Raw genomic sequence first — 23,096 nt, 5'->3', positions numbered from 1 at the left:
CAGCACAAAGGGACAACCACCAAGGGCAGTGGCTGGTGTAGCTTGAGCCAGCAGATCTGGGCTGTGGTCAGAGCTCATTTTGGGTTTATAGATGGACGCTTGTAACCATGTCCCAACAAGGACCGTGGGATTAGCTCTTTGTGATGGTGCTAATTCCATGCATGAAGGCTTCACCCACAAGACCTACTGGCCTTGCAAGATGCCACCTTGGGATTAGGATGCAGCCTAGTGACTTTGGATGGCACATAGCAAAGCACCCACAGCAGGTGTGCTCCACGGAGGAACAGCCTGCAGAGCAGCCGGATGTGCACGGCCCGCGGTTGACTTTGTTCTGATTTAACTGAGCTCCACCTCCTCCTTTTTGAAATGGTAAAAACGTGTGGTTTATTTTTGTATTTTACAGATCACAGTTAGGAGCCTTTGGGCTTTTAAAGAGATGTCCGATATTTTAAAGACACTGACCTTTTAAACTGTTTGAATCTATTAAGGACCATGGGACTTTTAAAGTTATACCTTCTTTTATATTGAGATAGAAACATGATATATTAGGAATCAAACCAAGCAGGAACTGCCTGCCTCTCCTCCCGAGTGTTAGTATTAAAGCTATGTTCCCCCACTCCTGGCTGGGTTGTAGTTGGATATTGCTGTGTTAGTGTATCACATCAAGGGGTCAGTTGTATCTGTTAGGTTTTGGTCACCTGGGAAAAGGAAACCTCAACTGAGAAAATGCCTCCGTCAGACTGGCCTTTAAGCAAGCCTGTGGGACGTCGTCTAGAGTGAGTGATGTGGAAGGGCTGGAACCGCTGTGGGCGGTACCATCCCTAGGCAAGCGGTCATTGGCCTCATACGAGAGAAGACTAAGCAAGCCATGGGGACCGAGCTGCCAAGCTGATGGCCAGTTTTGATTCTAACACCGGAGACCACATTCTGCAGGTTTTTCATCTGAATGAAAAACCCTGGATTGTCACCGAGTCACTCATGCTTTGGCTGTCCTTCCTGCCCTGGGCCTTATTCCACTCTCCTCAGTGTCACTGGGTCAGTCTCCTCTGCCCCTGATTGTCTCTAGGACTTTCAGTGACTCACCTCCCAGCCCCTAGCCAAGACTACATTCTGATCCCAGATAAAGTCCTGCCCGGTTCCCTTGTCCATCTTCCCATGGGGCTCCTGCACTGTCCCTTGGCATCGGAGTCTGGTCATACCTCTCTTGAATCCATCCTTCTTATAGTGAAGGAGACTCCATCAGATCCCTCCTGGGGCTTCCAGATTCCACAGGTTAAAAACCCCAGATGCTTGCTTTAGTGTAGAAAATGTGAACACCAGGTTACTGCTCCCGGGGTCTCGCCTCAGCCTCACCCTCCTTGGCTGGCCTGGTGTGCTCTGTGACCTCTGACCCCAACAGCCCCAAACACCCCTTTCTCAGCTTGCTAACATGAGCTCCCTCCAACCTCACACTGCAGGCACCAGGCACCAAGCTACCTGCCAGCATCAGTCTGTCCTGATCTGGCTCACTGTCTATTCCCAGCACACAGTAGGGCCTCAGGATATTGTGTGTCATGAAGGATCCTCCTAGAGAATGTGCATGCTGCCTGATGTGGCCCTGGTCCCTCTTGCCAGTTCCCTTGGCTCAGAGTTCTTGGTCAGGAAGGAATTTATCTTGGTGGCTTTGAATACAGGGAGCAGGTGCCTCAAGAGCCCTGACCCAGTGTGAGAATCATCTGTGCCATGTCCGCTCCTTCTGTGAACTCGACAGAATCAGGGTTCTTGTATGGAGCTTGTCTTAGGGCTTTACTGCTGCGAACAGACACCATGACCAAGGCAGCTCTTATAAAGGACAACATTTAATTTGGGCTGGCTTACAGGTTCAGAGGTTCAGTTCACTATCATCATGGTAGGAGCATGGCAGCATCCAGGCAGGCATGGTGCAGGAAGAGCTAAGAGTTCTACATCTTCATCTGAAGGCTGCTAGCAGAATACTGACTTCCAGGCAGCTAGGATGAGGGTCTTAAAGCCCATGCCCACAGTGACACCCCTACTCCAACAAGGCTACACTTCCGAATAGTGCCACTCTCTGGGCAAAGCATATACAAACCATTATATAGCTAATAAGTAAGTTATTGATGGCGAAAGAATCTAAGATATGAAGTCATTTTTGAGGGAGAGATAGCTGAGAACAGGGTCTCATTTTGTGCTCCAGACTGGCCTCGAATTCAAAGGCTGCCTGCCACTGCCACTGCCCCCAAGTTCTGGGACCATAGGCATGCACCATGCTTGGCTCCACATTGAAAATGTGTAACATACTTGGGACCACCATGTTTCCATTATCTAGCAAGAATGTCATACTTGTTCATGATTCCTCTTAATTCGGCTAACATTGGAAGTGGCTTGTCAGAGACCAGCGTGTTCCCTCAGTCTCCAAACAGACTATATTGAAACAATGGACCCCAAGAAACTGGAATTGTCCCAGGAATCTTGGCTAAAGCCTGGTGCCAGCCAGAGGACGGCTTGCCTCCTGGGAAGAGGCACCAGCCAGTAGGCAGCTCATCTCCAAGGAGGAGATTTCAGGTTGCTGACACTGCTACTACCTTGCTGGGGAGACTGTAACCCAGACAACAGAGTGCTACCAGTGGGCAGGATCACACCTTAGTGGGGGCTGCTTAGCTGTGCACATCCCTGCCCCCTGTGTGTATTTTAACCTCGCTGTAGGTAGGACTCCTGGGGTTAGAAACTTTTCTTGTCTCTCTCCTTACTATGTCTGCAGTGAATAGGGAGGTTGGTTTTGAACTCACAGAGATCTACCTGCCTCTGAGCCTTCTGAGAGTTGGGGTGGGCAGGCGAGCGGGTGAGCAGCGGGGTCGGGGCTCGGGGGGAAGGTGGGGGGTTGTTTGGTTTGTTTTACGCTTTGAATTTGGTTGCATTAATTGGCTCTTCGGGGACAGATGGCAGAGCCTGGCGTTTCAGGGCACAGCGTGTGAACTCAAGTTTGGCAATACTGTTGTAATAATAATAGGACGTTTTCAACATGTGTTGTCTTGGGCTAGAGATCTGGCTTTGTTGGCTGAAGTGGCTATGGTGCAAGTTTGAGGATCTGAGTTTGTTCCCCCAGCCCCACGTGAGAATCTGGGTAGAACACACACCTGGAATCCCAGTACGAGGGAGGGAGAGACAGGGCGTTCCCCGAGAGCTTGCTGGCCAACCAGACTAACCAATCAGTACGAGGGAGGGAGAGACAGGGCGTTCCCCGAGAGCTTGCTGGCCAACCAGACTAGCCAATCAGTGAGCTCCGGGTTCTGAGAGAGAGAGACCCTGTGCTGGAAACAAGGTGGAGAGCAATCAAGAAAGACACCTGACATTGCATTGGCCTCCACGTGCACGGACAGGCACAAGCATCCTCCCCGCAAACACGCTAAAGTTATGTTTTTTTCAGCCTTTTTTTTTTTCTTCCTAAAGATAACCTTGGGTTTTGTGATAGTCTTTTTGCAATCTCGCTGATAACAATCGTTCTAACCCCACCCCACGCAGAGCACACAGGTGCTGTGTATGCTGTAGCCCTAGTGTGTGGTACATCCTACCCACGAATGGAAACATCTGCTTGGCCCAGCTGAAGACACCCACTTGAGTAGCCCCACGTCCCTGAGAGCTAAAGTTTCCATCAGGGTGACATCTTCCACCAAGAACAAAATCAAACCCTGTCTCAGAAATAACGTGGGTTTGTTTTTAAGAACCTGAAAGCTTAGATAATTTCATTTACTTTGATCATCGAAATGACTAGTCTATTCAAACACATTATCGGACTAACCATCTCCCCCATCTCCCTCTCCTTTTCTGTTATCTACTGCACAGTCAGTGATTCGTATCCCAAGATCCTCGTGCGCTTTTCAACTACTCTCATGTGACGCCAAAATACACTATGGCAAATGTATCATACAGTCTGAGCACTTGGTCCAGAAATGGCGGTACTGTTTCCACAGATGATGGAACTTTGGGATCCGGGACATAGCTGGAGGATGTAGACCATTCAGGACAGGCCGTTGAAGGTTATACGAGCCTCCAGTGCTTCTTCCCATTGGCGCTAACATTGCCACACCTTCCCTACCAGGATAGCCTGGATTCCTCTGACACAGAAGCAAAGCAGACCTTGCCTCTCTCTCTCTCTCTCTCTCTCTGTGTGTGTGTGTGTGTGTGTGTCACAGGTAAGCATACCCTGTTGTGTGCTTTCTGTGTTCCTGGTTGGATATAAATGAGAGTCTAACTCTCTTACCCAAGATGTGCTGCATCAGAGAGGTGGGGGGTGCATCACATGTGGACTGGGGGGTGAGGGGGGGCAGACAGAACAAGACACCAAGTGTCCAAAGGCAAGAGAAGTCACTTCTGATCTTACGGGGGTTGCCAGTTGGGGACATGTCTGTCGTCCCAACTACTTGGGAAGCCAAGGCTTGAGGCTCCTTGATCCTGGCAGTTCCAACCTGGCAGCAAACTGACTCTCTGTGTCACAAAACAAATAAATTTGCTAAAAAGAAAAGAAAAGAAAAAGAAAGGAAAACCAGAAATGGTGATACTAATATGTAACCCCAGCACTTGGGAAACGGAGGCAGGAGGATCAGGAATTCAACATGATCCTTTATTATAGATCAGGTTTAAGACTAGCCTAGGCTATATGGCCTCCTATTTCCTAAATGTCCACACACCCCCACCCCCAGGAAAAAAAATAAGAAAAAGCAGACAAAGATGAAGAAGAAAAGAATTCTCTGCACAAACAAAGAGGAGGGAACTTCCTCAACCTAATCAAAGAATTTTACATTTCCTGTATAAAGAAAAAAGGGAAAAAGAATCATTGAGTGAAGTTCTACCACCTAACTCAAGGGTAATAATTGAGAGACTGGCCAGGCATGGTGGCGCACGCCTTTAATCCCAGCACTTGGGAGGCAGAGACAGGCAGATCTCTGTGAGTTCAAGGCCAGCCTGGTCTACAGAGTGAGTTCTAAGACAGCCAGGGGCTACACAGAGAAACAACAACAATAAAGACTAGACAAGGAAGGAACTCCTGTCAGTGTAAACAAACTGATTGCCAATGAAGAGACAGATTTATCTACATGCCATGTGCAGTAACAAGAAAGGCTGCTCAAACAGCAACAAGCCACATTTCTGCCTCTACAAACAAACCATTCAAAAGCAACCACAAAGCAAAATTTTTAGAAATAACTCTCAAGGGGGCTGGAGAGAGAGCTCTGTGGTTCAGAGTTCACCCAGATCCTGTAGCCTCTGGGTGCGGGAGCCTCACGGCTACCTGTAACGCCACCCCAGGGGATCTGATGCCATGTTTGGGTCTCTAGGGGCACCTGCACTCAGATGCACACGTACCCAGACAGACATAGGTACATTTTACACATAAGATAACAAATCTCAAATAATTCCAACATTCAATGAGTAGAGACCCTGCTCCCCCTAAGGACAGTCTGACAGAGTGGTTAGCACCGACAAGAATGTTACTTTATATATAAAATGTGTTTTTTTCTTGAAGTAACTTGAACTGCTTGGGCGTGGGGACTGGGAACCACTCAACCATTGAAGCTGGAGGTATCAGTTCCCTTCTGTAGCAGGATTTTCCCTGTCCAATTAATTTAATTATTAATGCAATAAGAAGCCTGTGATTGGACGGGGAAAGGGAGGTGGAGCAAGGAGTTGCAGAGAGGGAGATGTGGGAGAGAGGAAGTGGAAGGAGGAAAGATGGAGCAAGAGGAAGATGATCCAGACTTTTTATAGTTTTTAAATAGCCACAGGTGCTATAAATATCATAAAGAATAATTGGGATAACTTGTCTAATCTAGGTGGGCAGCTTGTATCATTATCAATAGGTGCTGAATTTATTGTGTGGGAAATTTGTGAATTGAGAATTTATTGGTATACAAATCTGACTGGTTAATTATAAGCCTCTAGAGTTTGGTTTTACTGGGTTACTGGAATGTGGGACCACAGATCACAGGGGGTTTATGGCTGAGAAAGTACAGGTGGCACTGAGACACACAAAGTGGAGCTGAGAAAACAGCAATCGGTCACTGTGGGGGATGGGGGTGGGGGCTAGCTTAAAGACAGAGATGGAGAAACCGTCACGGGCAGAGAGTAGCTGGGTGTACTGCAGGAACTTGCCGTTCTTTTTAACACTTCCCGAAACACCCTTCCTCTGCCTGGCTGCCTCTAGTGGGAAACCATCAGCTGAGAAACCCTTTAGCCATAACCAGACCGCCTCAAAGACAGCCCAGGAGGGTTCAGACCCTCCCCTCCCATTCTGAGGGACACTCCACCCCAGCTGCTAAAATCTGTGAAGCCAAGGTATGGCTTCTGCTCCTGTCAGGACTTCTCTACAGGCTCTGCATCAGCCTTGGAAGACTGCCTCCAAGATTAGCCTATCCAAACAGGTGGCCCAGCTTACCCATCATTCACACAGACATGCGGGAGAACTGTCAACCCTTGGCGGTGGTTCTGCAGACAGCCATTGGTGCAACAGGAAACCTGAGCTTGGTCTCTCTGATTGGTGGAACTGAAAGTTGTGCAGTGATTGGTGGGAATTACCATGCTTCATTTGCATGCCACCCCTGTGCCAAGTCCCCTTTGTAGCTTTTGTGAGCAGGCTGTTGGGCTCACTTTTTTATGTTTATTTTCTTCTCTGTGCATGTGGATGCGCACGCATGCAGGCAATGTGTGACCTGTGGGGCGCGTATGGTTATCAGCTCCCTCCGTTGGTCGTGTTGGCATTGGTGGCGAGCACCTTTACCTGCTGAGCCATCTCACCAGCTCTGCCCCATGAGGATTCTATTACAGCAACGGGAAAAGAAGCTGGGATAGCAGTCAAAGGTCGGAATCTAGAATACAGAAGGAATTTATATAAGTTGCTAAAAAAATGGTGATCACGTTCTTTTTAATGGGGCAAAGCATAAGCAAATATTTCAGAAGAGACACAAAGGGCAGAGAGATGGCTCAGTGGTTAAGAACACTGGCTGTTCTTGAAGGAATGCCAACTAAGACCCCAGGAAGCGCTGTTGTTACCAAAAAACTGGCAAGATAAGAGACATGTGGTTGTCTGCTGTGACAATGGCAGAGGGTGGGAAGCTGGAAGGCACTAAAACAGCTGGATAACAGTAGGAAGGACAGCCACATGGGCCAGACCACCTGGAAAAGCAACTTGGCTCTGCCACTGTCATACTGGGCTCACCGGTACCTCACCACGCCATGTAATTGTCATATTTATGGTCAGTTATTGCCTGACCCAGCTATGTGCCTGTGTGAAGGCTGGCATCTAACCAATCATACACAGCCTGAAGTGACAACTGTCCCTTTGCTGTAAGATGCCCAGTACTCCGATTAAAAGCCACTCCCTCCACCCAGATACCAGAGACAGCTCGCAGAGGTCACGGGCACTGTCTGCGGTGTTATTGTGACAGAGCAGCAGACATAACAGTTTGAATGTGGAAACAATTATCTGGGCTCACAGTTTCAGGGACAGTTTGGTCCATCACAGTGGAGAAGGCAGAGTGCCAGGGGTGCATGGTGGCATCTGTGGCAACAGGAATGGGCACAGAAGGCTCTTCACACTGACTGGGTCAGGAAGCAGAGAAAACAGGCTGGGACCAGGGACCATCTAAGGACTGCCCGCAGGCTGGGACCAGGGACCATCTAAGGACTGCCCGCAGGCTGGGACCAGGGACCATCTAAGGACTGCCTTCAGAGTTTTTCCTACAGGCTCTGCGACCACCAGTGGGGATCCAAGCATTCAAAGCATGAGCCTGTAGCAGACATCTCAAACCTGAGCCATGACCCAGAGCCACAGCTGGAATAGGCCTGTGGTCAGAGTAAGCAATGAGTTGGGGGGGCAGGGGAGATGCTCAGCCAGTTACATGCCTGCTCTGCAAGCATGCAGACCGGAGTTCAATCCCCAGCCCTGGAAAAAGTGGAGCCTGGGAGATCCTGGGGCTCCTGAGCCAGCCAGCCAGCCAAGCCTGCTTGGTAAGCCATAGGTCAGTAAGGGACCTGAGGAATGGTACTCAAGGCTGCCCTCCAAGCACGCGAATACACATATAACACACACATTCAAAAAGACTAATGTCTTCATTTTGCTGGACCCTGTTGAGATCCGGGGGCGTCATTTGTTATTTCTGCATAACCTGGCCCATCCTAACTCATTAAGGCACCTGCTGTAAACCCAGCAATTGTATCTCAGGGTATCTCCCTAGTGACAGGGTATCTCCCCGGGGACTCTCCTATACAGGCAACTGAAAAGGAGCAGCAGCCGCCACAGCCACTGAGAAGCCCTTGAGGAAGCCAAACATAGCTCTGAGGAGGACGGACTTGTAAGTGACGGCAGGTAGTCCCTGCAGAAGGGACACCCTTGGTACTACACACAGCAATTGGAGTTACAGTTACAATTCTGAGTGATTAAAGCAGCTCACAGCTGCCGCCACACAGCACGGTACCAGAAAGCTCAAGACACTCGACACAGGTACAGGGTACATAACTACACGATGGGGATTTCTGGAATGAAGAGAAAAAACAGGCTTGACTTTTGTAAGAGCACAACTTTAATATTTTTAGGTGCCTTTTAAAAATGGAAAGGCTAGTTTGGGGGTTGAGGAGTGGAGGCGTGGTGAACAGTTTAAGACCCAGTACTCTGGAAGCAGAGGCAGGAGGATTTCTGTGACTTCTAGGCCAGCCAGGGCTACAGAGTGAGGTGCTGTCTCAAAATAAATAAAAGTAACAACCATTGTCAGCTCTTGAGCTGTCCAGGAGTCATGCAGAGGCAAGCGGCAGCCATGTCTGCCCATGGTGGGCTGGAAGGCTGCGTTCTTACTGTGAGTTCACAGGTGTTCCCACCTCACAGTGCTTTGTCCCTTTCCTACATGGCCTGTTTATTGATAAGCCTGACACAGAGGAAACAGGAGAAGCAGGCCCTTGAACTCCTCTGAAGATTCCCCTCAAAATCTGACAGGCTTTCTCCAGACAGGGATGCATGGGTCTCCCCCTTCAGACAGTGGAGGTGTCATTATAGTGAGTGAGAAACCAAAGGAAAATGGGGTAGGGTAATATACTGCATCTTATGGCTATTGTCATGCATCATATTTTCACACACATACACACACGCACACTGATTTTACAGTGATTTTAACTGGACCATTGGTCTATGAGATCCAACTGAAACTGTCATTTTCTCAAAATATATATGTATATGTATATGATGTATATTGTTAAGGAGAATCTAGAAATTGATCTTCCCACAGTCCTATTAAAAATGTCAAGGGCTTAAGTAAAAAAAAAATTAAGTTAAATTTTAAAAACTGTCCAGGGCAGGGCTGGAGAGCGGACTTGGTGGTTAAGAGCACTGGCTGCCCTTGTAGAGGACCCAGGTTTGATTCCTAGCACCCACACGGAGGCTCACAGCCATCCATAACTCCAGTTCTTATGGAACCAACCCTTTCTCTTCTGATCTCCTCAGGCATCAGGAGTGTCACACACACACACACACACACGTGCATACAGGCAGGCAAAACACTCACACATATAAAATTTAAATTAAAAAAAGGTAAAGACAAATATATTAGCATTAGAAGAGACTTGGATGAGGTGTGCGGGCCCACACATCATCTAGGATGGTAAGAACAGGGTGGGGGGGGGTTGCTTGTGCTGTTCCGCAGGATGGTGGGGTCCTAGTGCTTCTCGGTTTCGGTCCACACATCTCCTAGGATAGTACATCACAGCTCGTAGCCTCCTCCTCCTCCTTCTTCTTCCTCTGGAAATCGGCAGCTACAAGCATCTTCTTCTTGAGCTGCTCCAATGGCCTTCTTAAATGCTAGAAAACAACAGATACAATGTAACAGACACGGCTGCCGACTGTCTCAGTTTGCTACATGAGTCACACCTGTGAACATTCCCGACCCTAATGTGAGCAAGCTTACAAACCAGGTGAGGGCAGGTATGAGCTTTCTAGAGATAGCTTATTTTATTTTACTGTATCTTTATTTTTATTGTGGTTTGTTCACAGACAGGGTCTCACTCTGTGGCCTCGCTGACTTACAACTCTCCCTGTAGAGCAAGCTGGCCTTTGACGACATGTGATGGATGATCCGCCAGATCAGCCCCCCCCCTCAGGAGCTGGAATTACAGGCACACCCCAATGTGCCAGGATCTCCCCCCCCATTTTGGCTTTAAAAACTATCTCCTATATTTTATAAAATGGCTTGAAACAAACCAAACAAAGCTTGAGCCCAGTTCACGGTGGCCAGAAGCACAGCCCACGCCATGCTGCAGGCACAGTTGTGAGTTCAGTGCAGCAGCCCCTATTTTATTCTCAAGAGTGTTTCAGATTTTCATTTCTTTTCCATGAGATCTGTGGCACACGTTTAAAGCTGCTCACTAGTTCTGTCTATGAAAGCAAAGAACTGATCGGTGTAGGGCCACGGCCCCGGCACCTACGGCTCTGCAGCTGCAGCTCCGGGCTGTCACATCTGCACTTACAGCTGAGCAGCCCCTCCAGCTCTGGTTCTTTTAAACCTAACAAAAGGCCCCATTCCAAAGCCACATCTTCTACGTCCTAGATCATATTTTAAAGGGGAGGGGGGAGGGAGAAGACTGAGATAGGCTGCTGGGATATTTGTTTGTAACTGTATCCAAAATCAGCCAAAATAATAAGTATTCACTTCAGGTAGGAGAGTCCATATGTTCCCAGATTTGCTGTTCTATACTGTCCAAAACTCCAGACATAACCTAGGAAACAAACACAAGGTGACTGGAAGGCAGAGAGGAGAGGGCAGACTGGCCGGGAATCTCAGGGCCTCAGAAACAGCACAGCAGTAAGTTGCCTGTGTTTTCCCGCTGCCTCCGATTCCCAGAGGGGGGACAGGAAGAGCTGAGAGCTCACGGATGCCAGCACGGAGGTCAGGAAAATCCTGTTCTCTCCAGGTACAGGGCCAGGGACAGAATAGCCTGGCAAGATGGGAAACTTCTAGACCAGTGGTTCTCAACTTCTGGGTTGTGACTCCCCCAAGGGATCAAATGACCCTCTTACGGGGGTCACCTAAGAGCATCAGAAAACACAGATATTTACATTACAATTTATAACAGTGGCAAAATTTAAGAGTTATGAATAGCAGTGAAAATCTTACTCTGGATGGGGGGGGGGGAGGGTCACCACAACATGAGGAACTGTATTAAAGGGCCGCAGTGTTAGGAAGGTGGAGAACCACTATGCTAGACAACCAGGGAATCATCACAGCACAGGCCAGGGCCAGTCCGAAGGCCCCAGGGCAAGGGCTGGGGAGAACATTCACTGTCACCCTAGGTCCAGGGCCACTTGCTCTTCCTTGGAGGAAGCTGATAGAGCCTCAGCCTATACTGCCACCCCTGGAGGCACCCCAGTGCCAGGTCAGTGGAGGTCATCTGACAGCAGTGCCTAAGTGTGCCTTGTCCTCTAAGCCAGGGTAATGTCATCTGAGGCCTGAAAGGATCCGCATACAAAGGCAACAGCAGGCCCTCCTCCAAGGAGGCTTAGAGCCGAACCCCTGGGAGTGGCCTCGGGGAAAGTCTGAGAAGACAGAAGGTTTACATTAGACTCCACATCTCCTAATGCGATGGGTCCAATGCAGGATCCCTAAGGCAAGCAGGAAGAGCTCAGTTAGAGAAGATACGACCGACCCAGTCACAGATGCTAAGATAAGAAAACGTCCAACAAGCAACAAGGAACACATCAGAAACACAAGGGGAATGAGTAGACAGAGAGCTACGTGCCGTGGTGAACGGCCAGACTCCCAGCTGCTTGGGAGGTGAGGTAGGATGCTGCTTGAGGTCAGGGGTTCAAGACCAGAAGGGACAACAGAGTGAGACCCCGAGAGAGAATCAAAAGGAACCCAGTGGCTATTTTAAAACTGAAAAATTATGATAACTGAAAATTTAGGAAATCGATGACTATCTTCACAGTGGAATGAGGGGAGCGGATCAGGAAATGTCATCATTCGATCCACAGATGGACGGACAGACAGATGGATGGACAGACAGAGCCTCAAGGACATGTGGGGGCTCTGATGAGAGATCTGAACTGACATCACTGTAGCGTGGAGGGCGGGAGAAGGGAAACAGGGCTGAATGGTTTAAAAAGCATTTGGAGAAATAATGGCTGAATCGCCACCACCTGCCTCAGAGCTGGGAAAAGGCAAAATCTGCAAGTTCTAGAAGCTGGCTGAACCTCAAACCAGAGGGGTCCAGGAATCCACACCACATCACAGTCCGAGCTCTGAAGACAAAAGGCAGAGAAAAGTCTTGAGAGCGGGGAGAGACGCTGGCCATGCGACTTACGGGGAAACTCACCGGGATAACAGCAGATCTCTTATCAGAATCCCAGAGGCCAGCAGGAAATGCCTCCCACCACACAGAAGGGGAAATGTTGCCCTATTTACAGATGGCATTGTGGTCTACACAGAAAATCCCAAGGAGTCTGCAAAACACCCCTTGACCATGGGAGTGTGTTCATGAGAGAGATGGGATAGAAGCCAGTTTCACAAGCACACCGCTTGTACACATAATGAACACATGATCTAAGGCACTATGTCATGTCCAGTTGTCTAAAGAAAAGAGGGGGTGGGACTGGAGTGCTGGACACTGCTGGCTCACACCTTTAATCCCAGTAGATCTCTGATTTCAAGGCCAGCCTGTCTATATAGTCCCAGGACTGTCTGGGCTACACAGAGAAACTCAAAAACAAACAAAAATTCCAAGAGCCTGGAGAGATGGCTCAATGGCTAAGAGCACTGACTGCTCTTCCAGAGGTTCTGAGTTCAATTCTCAGCACCCACATGGTGGCTCACAACCATCTGTAATAGATTTGATGGCCTCTTCTGGTGTGTCTGAAGACAGCAACAGTGTACTCACATACAGAAAATAAACAATTCTTTAAGAACGAAAGCAAACAAACAAAGGACTGGGGCTGGAGAGATGTTCAGTGGCCAAGAGGGCTTTGCTGTTCTTGCAGAGGACCTGAGTTCAGTTCCCAGCACCCAGGTCAGAGAGCTCACAATCTCCCACTCCAGGGTGTCTGCCTCCGATACACACAGCATTCACGTACACAGCCACATATATACATAGAGAAGCTTTAGAAAAGGACTTTTAAGAAGACAGAGGCCATAGTTCGGTGACTAAGGTGCTGGCCACCTACTTATGAGGATGTGAGTTCGAAACCCTAGAATCGCACAAAATGGCCACGTGAGCATGGCAGCCTGGCTGTAATCCCAGACGTGGGAGGTAGAGAGAGGAGACCAGATCCTCAGAGCAAGCTGGCTAGCAAGCTCGGCCATATAGGTGAGCTCTAGGTTTGATTGACAGATCCTGCTTCCACGAAAAAGATGAAAAAAAAAAAAATCAAAGATGATTCCTGACACCAAAATAGGGCGTCCATGGGCACAATCTCCCACACAGGTATGCCCAGATGTGTGCAAAAATACACACACACACACACACACAAAGAAGGGGGGCAGTAAATACTCAGGCCCAAATCTTAAAAAAAAATAAATGCATATAGGACTTATATATTGTAAATTATAAAATATCGGTAAGAAAGGAGGAAGTGTAAATGAAGAGCCACACTAGGTTCATGGAGAGGGACAGCTAGCGGGAAGATCCCGCAGATTTCACGACACCTCCATCAGAGTACCAGCTGCCTTTCTGTAGACACAGATAAGAATCTTATAAAGTTTACATGGAGCCCGGCGTGGCGCACGCCTTTAATCCCAGCACTTGGGAGGCAGAGGCAGGCGGATTTCTGAGTTCGAGGCCAGCCTGGTCTACAAAGTGAGTTCCAGGACAGCCAGGGCTACAGAGAAACCCTGTCTCGAAAAACAAAAACAAAAACAAAACAAAACAAACAAACAAACAAAAAAACAGTTTACATGGAACTATAAAAGAAACAGAATAAACAGCTAAAACAAACCTGAACAGGTAAAATGGGGCGGGGAGGGTCCTCTACTCTCTACCCAGTTTGAGACTGATATTGTAATCACAGTAATCAAGACTCTATGATGCTGGAATAGACACACAGCTGTAACAGAAGAGAGGGACTCTGCCCCCTCACAAGAGCCGCCAATAATCAGGGACTCCGCCCCCTCACAAGAGCCACCAATAATCAGGGACTCCACCCCCTCACAAGAACCGCCAATAATCAGGGACTCCACCCCCTCATGAGCACAGCCAATAAAAATGTGGGTAGACAGAGAAGGGAGACTTTTTTTTTTTTTTTTTTTTAGTAACACTGGAATATGGCAAGCACAGCTCCCTAGCCCCGAAAAGAAAAAGTCTCGACCTTAAGTTCTGACACTTTATAGCTAGCTAACTCATAGCTTTAAATGTCAAACACAAAAGTGTAAAACGTAGACACTACCACTGGGGGAAAGTCTCAACCCTTCAGACCCAGGACGTAGGGAGGGGTTCTTAGATGTGGACTGGCGAGGTAGCTGGGCGAAAAGCACCTGCTGCTGAAGCTTGAGGGCTTGCATTTGATCCCTGCGAACCACGTGGTAGAAGGAGAGCACCTACTCCCACGGATACTCCTCTGACCTACACACATGCACTTGCACCTGACTGCCCATATACACTCAAGCCCCGACATGCATTCCACCATACACACACATCCATACCCCTCCCACGCACACACTCATGCCTCCTTACACCTCCTCCTCTCATACATCCAACACACACACACACACACTCACACGGGGAGGGAGAGACATAAAACTATTTTTCCTTTAGGAAAAAAAAAAGTCAGTGCTCTATTTACATGTACACCTACACACCAGAAGAGGGCATGAGATCCCATGACAGGTGGTTGTGAGACACCATGTGGTGGCTGGGAATTGAACTCAGGACCTCTGGAAGAACAGCCAGTGCTCTCAGCCAGAGGAGCCATCTCTCCAGCCCCATTAAGAAAATATTTTGAAGCCAAATCCAGTGATGAGACCAGCATTCCTATGGCAAGATGGATGAGAGGCAGAGACAGGGGTGGGGAATGGGGGTGGGGTCGGGGATGGAGACTTGAGTGCTAGCTAGTCTACATTGCTTGGTGGATACAAGAGAGACTCTGTCTCAACCAAGTGGAGGAGAGAATCTCCCTTTGCAGGTGGTCTTCTGATCTCAGCACACACACAAAGTAAACAAAAGCGAACTCAAAAACATCTGACTCTCCGGTTGCATTTATCTTAAGAGACACAAAAACTTACCCTACATTAAACCTACCCATAAGCATCCATAGATGTAGGGGAGGGTTGTTGTTGGTTTTGTTTGGTTTGGGTTGATTGTTTTACATGTAAGAGTAAAATATCACGGGGCTGGAGAGCTGGCTCAGTAGTTGAGCACTCGCTGCTCCTGCAAAGGACCCTAGATCAGTTCCCAGCACCCACACAGTGACATATCACTGCCTGTAAGTCCAGTTCCAGAGGGTCTGGACTCCACATATCCCTGCGTGCATTTGATACACATAAAACTCATGCAATTGTTTTTGTTACAAATTAATTGTAACACATTAAATAATAAATAAACTTTTTAAGCAACTAGGAGTTAAAATGGAAACTAGATGAGGGGGCTGCCAGAGAAAGGGGGACAGGAGTGGGGGCTGAGGAGAGCCAGTGGGGCCAAGACCTTGCTTGTGGATAGTCTGGGGGCATTTTGTTTGCTTGCTTGTTGTTGAGTCTTGTGATCTAGGGCCATGAACCCGAGAGCCTCCTGCTTCAGTCTCTCTCATGCCGGGGCTCCAGACCTGCACCCCACGCCCCACTTTACAAGCTGCCTAGTTCAGTTATGTTACACGAATCTACACAGCTAATAAAGTGACTGACAGCTATGTGTGTTCACCCCATCAGTGTCCTGGCCTCGTGGTGACGTTAGGGTCTCATGGATGCCATGTGACGCTATCCTGCTCTTTGTGACTTTCTGTGAATGTGTAATTATATAAAAACGAAAAGGTTTTTAAAGCTTTTTATAAAATTGCAGGTCAGTCATTACTAATTAATACCTTGGAAGACATGTTCACAGAAACCTTGTTGGCTCTCTGGGAGGGGGGTGTCATGCTGACTCTTTTGGTAGCTTAGAGGGCTGAGCAGGAAAGAAGCCTGGGCAGGAGAGAGAACGACCAAAGAAAAGGAACAGACATCTACAGCTGGGGACATGCACGGTGTCCCCTTCATTGATAAGGAAAGGACAGGTGGTCCGGCGGGAAGACTTCTCAGCGTAAGAAGTCCAAACAGCCAATCAAATGTAAAAAGGCAAAAAGGCAGCTAACGTCAACCATCATCAAGGAAATGTAAATTCAAAACACAATGAGCTCCTCTTCCCCACCCACCAGACAGATAAAAATAGCGCTGCCCCGTTCACACGGAAGCGGAGCAAGTGGAGAACTCTAAGCTCTCTAAAGAGGCATCCAGTACAGTCCCCGCCCCGCCTCCCCCCCCCCCCCAATCATTTCGGAAAAGTTTGACCTACTGCCTTGAACACGACCTCAGTTCCTTGTTCCCACATCCCCCCGCCACAGGTTAAAAACAAACAAAAAACCAAAAAAAACACAAATAAAGCTTGGGAGATGATTCTCTGACTAGTGAACAGCAAGCACCCTTACCCTGCTGGACCACCTCTCTGGTTCTAGCCTCAGGCTTATACAGTGCGCTTGTGTGCCTGTGCGCATGCGCGGGCGTGTGCCTGCGTGCCAGATGACAACCCGTGGGAGTCAGTTCTCTCCTACTACCCAGGGTTGGAGCTCAGGTCATCAGGCTTTGCAGCAAGTGTCTTAACCTACTGAGCCCTCCTCAAATATTTTAATCAATTTCAACACCTCTGTCCACTCTCATTTGAAGCTGTAATTTTGCCATCTGGATGCTCTTTATCTCTGACCATCTTGTGCCCTCATCCTGTCTTTCACAAAGTCAGAGCACAAGCTGCCCCATCTTGGACCATAAAATGCGAGTAGACCCTGAAAGCTTTTGTGTAAGGTACTGACTCAGTGCCAGACACTAGCTTGATTCTTCACAGCATCTTATTTAGCTTATGAGTGGGTGAAATCCGCCTCTGAAAGCGTTTGTTCACGCCTAGCAGTCCATCCTACACTCCCACACCCTCCAGTTCTCCCTACTTAAGTGTAGACCTGAGCCAAGGCCGAGGCTATCTATCATCCAGAGAGGTAACGCTGGGTGAGTAGGGTGGTGTTCTGTATAGCGGTGTGCATGCATTGACATGTGTGCCCAAGTGCACATGTGTGTTGGAGGGCAGAGGTCCACCTTTGTTTGCTTGCTTTTTTTTTTTTTTTTTTTTTTTTTTTTTTTTTGTGAGTCTGGGTCTCTCACTAGCTCTGATTTCACCAACTAGGTGAGGCTGGTTAGCGCGTCCCAGGGACCTGCCTGTCACTGCCTGCACTGTGTTGGGAGCACGCCACTGCTTCTTACATGGATCTGGGCGTTAGTGTGTCTATGTGTAAAACAAACACTTCGCCAACTGAGCCACGTCCCCCCAGCCCCCGCTTCTGAATAATGTTCTTTTCCGGTTCTTCCGTGCCACGGGCACAGGCTGACTGGGTGCCCACACTCACATGGGCACAGTTATCTGGGACTGTGGCATATGTGTCTGATGTCCTATCTGTACCCACTCTGCACTGTGGGGCAGAACAGCTTCCTCAGCCCTTGCTCCAGCTATGCCTCCCAGCACCAAGTCACAACCACCCCAACTGTGTCACCAGACCCTTGGCTACTTTGTGGGTCCTTTTTCTTCCTTCCTTCTCCACCCCTTCACTTCTTCCAAGCCCCTAACACCAGATAAGAGAGAGAAAAAAGAATAAAATGGGAGGGGGGGCAATGATATCATTAGACTAGGGGTAGCAAGTCCCTTGGTGCAAATATGATCTTAGCCTAATTTCTTCTCTTCACATCCTACTACTTAACAAACCCCTTCTAGCAGGGCTCTATAGTTTATATAACCTTTGAAAAGTCCCCAGAATTCCATATATCACACACTTGCGGAAACCATCTGCAGCTGGCAAAATCATGCCCATGTTAGAGCACGAGGCAAATTGTAGACAGCTGCTGCGGACAGTCTGAAGCTGCCCCATATCCCACACCTGGGATTAAAACAAAAACACATAATATTCCTGTGTTTTTAAAGAAACTAAAAGTCTCGCTATACAACTGCCTCCAGGTATTGCCAATATCCTTGTGGGAACAAGCTTGTTCTGGCTTTGCAACCATGGGCTAGCCAACTGTATGCCCATAAAAAAAAAAAAAAAAAAAAAAAAAAAACAAATCTAAGCCTGCAATATGGATCGGTGAGTAAAGGCATTCCCACCACACAAGCTGAGGACCTGCATCCATCCAGTCCCTGAAACAGGAAGACAGCACATTCCGAAGAGAGATACTGTCCTCTGACTCCAGAAGTGTGTCCTGCCTGCCCCCACATCCCATGCTGTGTTGGCCTTACGTTGCTTGAATATGTGGGGGAATTTCTTTCCGATCCATTTGGGCACAGAGAACAGGAGAGTAATGAAGATCAGGACCAGCAGCAAGGTCGATGTCAGCGCCAGGAACAAGGTAAGGACCTGCAAGGAACGCCCTCCTGAGGGAGCAAGGAGACAGATGCCACAGTGGTTGGTGAGCACAAGCTTGGTTGGAGCTCACCCTGGAAATGCATGGGCTCTGGGGAGGCAGTGCCCAGGCACCCCCACCCATAACTCAGTAAGATTATGACTTTACTGTCTTTTGTTTGTTCTGTTTTGTTTTTGAGACAGGGTCTCATGTATCCCAGGCTAGCCTCAAACTCCACGTATACCTGAGGATAACCTCAAACTCCTGCCTCTGCCACCAGAGTGGGGATCATAGGTATATGCCACCATGCCCAGAGTCATACAGTTCTGGGGAGGGAATCCGGGGCCTTTCCAGCATGTGAGGTAAGTACTCTACCAACTGAGTCACAACCCAAGTCCTAGACCTTAGCAGCTTTTAAAAATGAACCCAAAAGTGGCCTGGAGAGATGGCTCAGTGGCTAAGAGCACTGGCTGCTCTTCCAGAGGTCCAGAGTTCAATTCCTAGCAACCACATGGTGGCTCACAACCATTTGTGATGGGATCTGATGCCCTTTTCTGGTGTGTCTGAAGACAGCGACAATGTAGACATTGTACTCAGATGTAAAGGCTTTACTAGAAGCCTGCGGAAACTAAGCAGCCTGCCCTACTAAACCCAGAGGAAGTGTGAGACCTGTCAGTTCCATGGACTTGGCCTTTGTAAAGGTATATTACCTGTGTGGGACAAGGGTCCCAATTACTGATTACTGACTTAGTAACAACGTCCAGGAAACAAGACAGTGCAAAGAGGATGGTACATCAGAACTGCCTGCTGTGGGAAGAGCTGGGAGACCCAGCAGTGTCCATGGAGTCTGAATGGACATCATGCGGTTGTTTGGTGAGGTTCTTGAAGGGGTTAAGAAAAGGGTAGCCCCTTTTTATATAGCCCAGGCTATCCTGGAACTTGCCAACTTTCTGCCTCAGCCTCCTAGTGGAGCAATTCCAGTTGTAAGCTACCATAGCTGCTCATGAACAACAATTAAACAGTCACCTGGTTCTCCCTCTGGAGCAGTCACAGAAGTGGTGGTACCGGGAGAGAAGCTGACCACAGGGGGTCCACAGACCACGTCCTTCTCCGTGGTCCCGATCTTAAGCACAGACCTTCCGTCTAGAGAGCAGCTTAGACAGGTCAAGGGAAAGGAAAGAGAGCAGATGGTTATTTTACAGAGCAGCACAGTGAGAAACTTTGTATCCAAGTGACTCGGTGGGCGGGCCTGGGCTCTCAAGCAGGGAGCAGATGATGTGAGAAAGTACCAACAGGTAGGTACCAAGAGGCTCTCTGCCCTCCACCTGTCTCCCTCACCTCCCGGTACACTAAACTTCACTCACTGCACCTCCCATCAGGGCTCCTCTCTCCCCAGCCTCAGGAGCCACATATATTCCATCTTACTCTATTATAGCCAAGTTCAGCCATTGTGGCTCAACATGTTTTGACTCATGAGTCTCTCAACCCTTTTCCTCGAGTTCTTGCTCCTTTGAGTGACTTGGGCACATGTGGGACACTAATAGGGACAAGGGTTTCCAGCAGCACCATTAGACAATGCAGGCGTAAACCTTGGGTCTGTACTTCGGAGTGACTGTCAGGAGATTTATAAAGCCTACCTAACTATGCCTTGGTTTGCTCAGCAGCTTAAAATAAGGGCAGCCTGTGCTCCCAGGAGTGGGATAAAAGCAAACGAACAGGGACACAGGCTCATGAATAGCAGCTGTTATTGTATCACCACCATCATACAGGATTTTTCCTTCTCTTTAGATTCCTGTTCACACCCCATTTTACAAATACTAACTTGGACATTCTAATCAATTTAAGTTGAAAGAGCTTTAAAAAAACACATTAGTCTGTTACCCACCAGTACACTTGTTAAACATTATAAACATATAACTGAAGTAGTAAAAGAGGGTCATTAGGGGTCCGTATGACTGCCAGCTTGCCTTCACAACCTCTGAGCCATGCGTTCCATGCCCAGACCCCTGTTGTCCTAGGTAACATCAAGCCTCACCTGGACCAGTGGCCACCCCCAGAGCCCAGCGCCAACCTTGCAAGCCCATGAGCACACCTGGACCCTTTCCACTGCCTGTGTCCCTCCAGTGGCCAGCACAGCACAGACGTGTGTGCTGGAGACAGAAGGCTCTGCACTCTACCACACAGAGAATAGGTTCTGAGGAGATGCCTGTATTCACACAAACTTCTGTAAGCACAGAGTTTCCATGTCACCTAGGGGTTGTCATTGCAGGTCGTCATTCCAGTGACAGTGCCCTTCTCTTTCAGTGTGTCCCAGGGTCTTTGTGCTATAAGAAAAATGAGAGTGTATACGTACTTCGTCCAGGGTCGACAGACGCCAGCACCGTTCTGGTCATTAAATGTTCCCAAGCTGCAGTTTTTACAACCTTGAAGAAAGGTTGAGAATCAGTAGAAGGCATTTTCCATCTCTCAGCTTTCCCGGTGATGAGCAACTGCCTCAGGTCATTAGGTCAACCTGCACAAACTGCTCAGTGGTTATTTTGAAGATTTGTTTAATTTTTTTAAATTCACATGCATGTGTGCATGTATCTGTATGTGCACATGATCACGTGAGTGCAGACACCCACAGAATGAATGCAGAAGATAGCACCATATCTCCTGGGGCTGGCATGGCAGGCTGCCGTGAGCTACCTGATGTGGATGCTGGGAACTGAACTTGGGTCTTCTGCAAGGGCAGCAGTCTCTCTGAAGCACCTGATTAATGATGCTTGCCCTGGAAGCCTGGGAGAGTGCATGTTCAATCGATTCATACGGTGCTCATCTAAACCATGTACAGATCCATGGCTCTGATGACTAACAAAATGTCCTGATTTCTGATTATTCCCATTTATGGAATAAGCACTAGAGTGGAATGAAATCACCTGTTGGCAACACTTCTGTGTCTCTCTCTGTCTGCTGCTTGCTGTGTTCAGGTTTACAGATTTGTGCCTGCTGGGTGGAGAGAGAGCAACCTACCCTGCTCCGTTAGCTGCTGGCCGGGCCTGCAGTCCTTTTCACACCTGGTGCACTGTGGCCCCAAGCAATGGAATCCCTCCGTGCACTCACACTCCGTGTTGTGGGTAGAGGAGCAAGACTTCTTGAGCCTGAAATAGCCTACAAAGCCCCAGCTCCGTGTTACCTCTAAATTCAGGAAGCAAGTCTCTGTTCTTCAGTTTTGTGTGTGTGAATATATACACATATGTATATATACACACATATACATCATATACACATATCATACATATACATATACACCATATGTACATATATACACATACATATCATACACACATATATACATCATATGTACATATATACACATATTCATGATATATATTATATATACATCATATACACATATACATATGCATCATATACACACATATATATCATATTACACATATACATCCTATATATACTCATATATGTACATACATATCCATGATTGCTCTCCATATGTTAGTGACATTATAACTTTAGAACATCATGTTTGCCTGTTTACTTTCTTTTTCTGTTTTGAAATAGGGTCTCACTGTGTGGCCCAGACTAGCGTTAAACTGAAAATCCTCCTGCTTCAGTTGCCTAGTGCTGGCTCTTTGTGCTGTGATGCCTGGATCATACTGTTTTATTTTCAATCTCGACTACAATATTTTTACGCTTTGCTCATTGAAACCTTTTCTTGGGCTGGTGGTGTGGCTCAGTGGTGTGCCAAAGCCTTGGGTCCCATCCCACCTCATAAACCAGGCATTCTCAATCTGTAAGTAGCGATCCCCTTCAGGGTTGAATGACCCTTTCACAGGGGTTGTCTAAGATAATGGGAGAACACAGATGTTTGCACTATGATTCATAACAGTAGCAAAATTACAGTTGTGAAGTAACAATGAAAATGATTTTATGGCTGGGGTCACCACAACACAAGGATCTGTATTAAAGGGTTGTAGCATTAGGAAGGTTGAGAGCCACTATCATAAGCTGTGTGGTGGTGCATACCTATAACCTCAGCATTTGGACAGAAAGTTGGGGTGTTTAAGGATAGCCTGGGATACATGGGACTTTAAAAAAAAAAAACAAAAAAACACAATCCAGGCATGGTTGTGCACACTTTTAATCTCAGCACTCCAGAGGTAGAGGCAGGTGGATCTGAGTTCCAGGACAACTTGGTCTATGTAGTAAGTTCTAGGTCAGCTAGGGCTACGTAATGCGATCCAGCGTCAAAACAAAACAACAAACAACAACAACAAAATGCTTCTCACATCAAGTGAGTATTTGCTCTGTTATTCAAAAAGTTCAGCAAAAAAAAAAAATGATTGTTATTGCATGAAAGAATTTTACCACACCTGGCTGTGGACAGAGGCATTAGCACACCTGTGAGGCTCAAGCTTTATCAAAAAAATCGGTTAATAAGCAGGGATCAAAGCTTAACTCTGCCCAGTGGTCTTTTTTTTTTTTTTTTTTTTTTTTTTTTTTGAGACAGGGTTT

General features: G+C 47.8%; 1 protein-coding gene across 3 annotated transcripts in view; it reads right to left on the bottom strand.

Annotated features, from left to right (window-relative positions):
- Positions 1-8,549: 8,549 nt before the first annotated feature.
- Positions 8,550-23,096, bottom strand: part of Tnfrsf9 (TNF receptor superfamily member 9) — a 25,458-nt gene continuing 10,911 nt past the window's right edge. For 2 of the 3 annotated variants that reach the window (XM_021161152.1, XM_021161153.1), the window contains exons 4-8: positions 21,594-21,731; positions 20,935-21,004; positions 19,608-19,735; positions 18,478-18,612; positions 8,550-9,835 (exon numbers count right to left, since the gene is read on the bottom strand). In XM_021161152.1, the coding sequence (XP_021016811.1) occupies positions 9,738-9,835; positions 18,478-18,612; positions 19,608-19,735; positions 20,935-21,004; positions 21,594-21,731 (569 nt within the window). In that variant the 3' untranslated portion in view covers positions 8,550-9,737. The remainder of the gene's footprint in view (positions 9,836-18,477; positions 18,613-19,607; positions 19,736-20,934; positions 21,005-21,593; positions 21,732-23,096) is intronic. The other variant, XM_021161154.1, reaches the window with a different exon arrangement.

Source organism: Mus caroli, chromosome 4 (genome assembly GCF_900094665.2).
Source record: "Mus caroli chromosome 4, CAROLI_EIJ_v1.1, whole genome shotgun sequence".
Taxonomy (NCBI): domain Eukaryota; kingdom Metazoa; phylum Chordata; class Mammalia; order Rodentia; family Muridae; genus Mus; species Mus caroli.
Note: the sequence above shows the minus strand (reverse complement) of the source record. Positions and strands in the feature narration are given on the sequence as shown.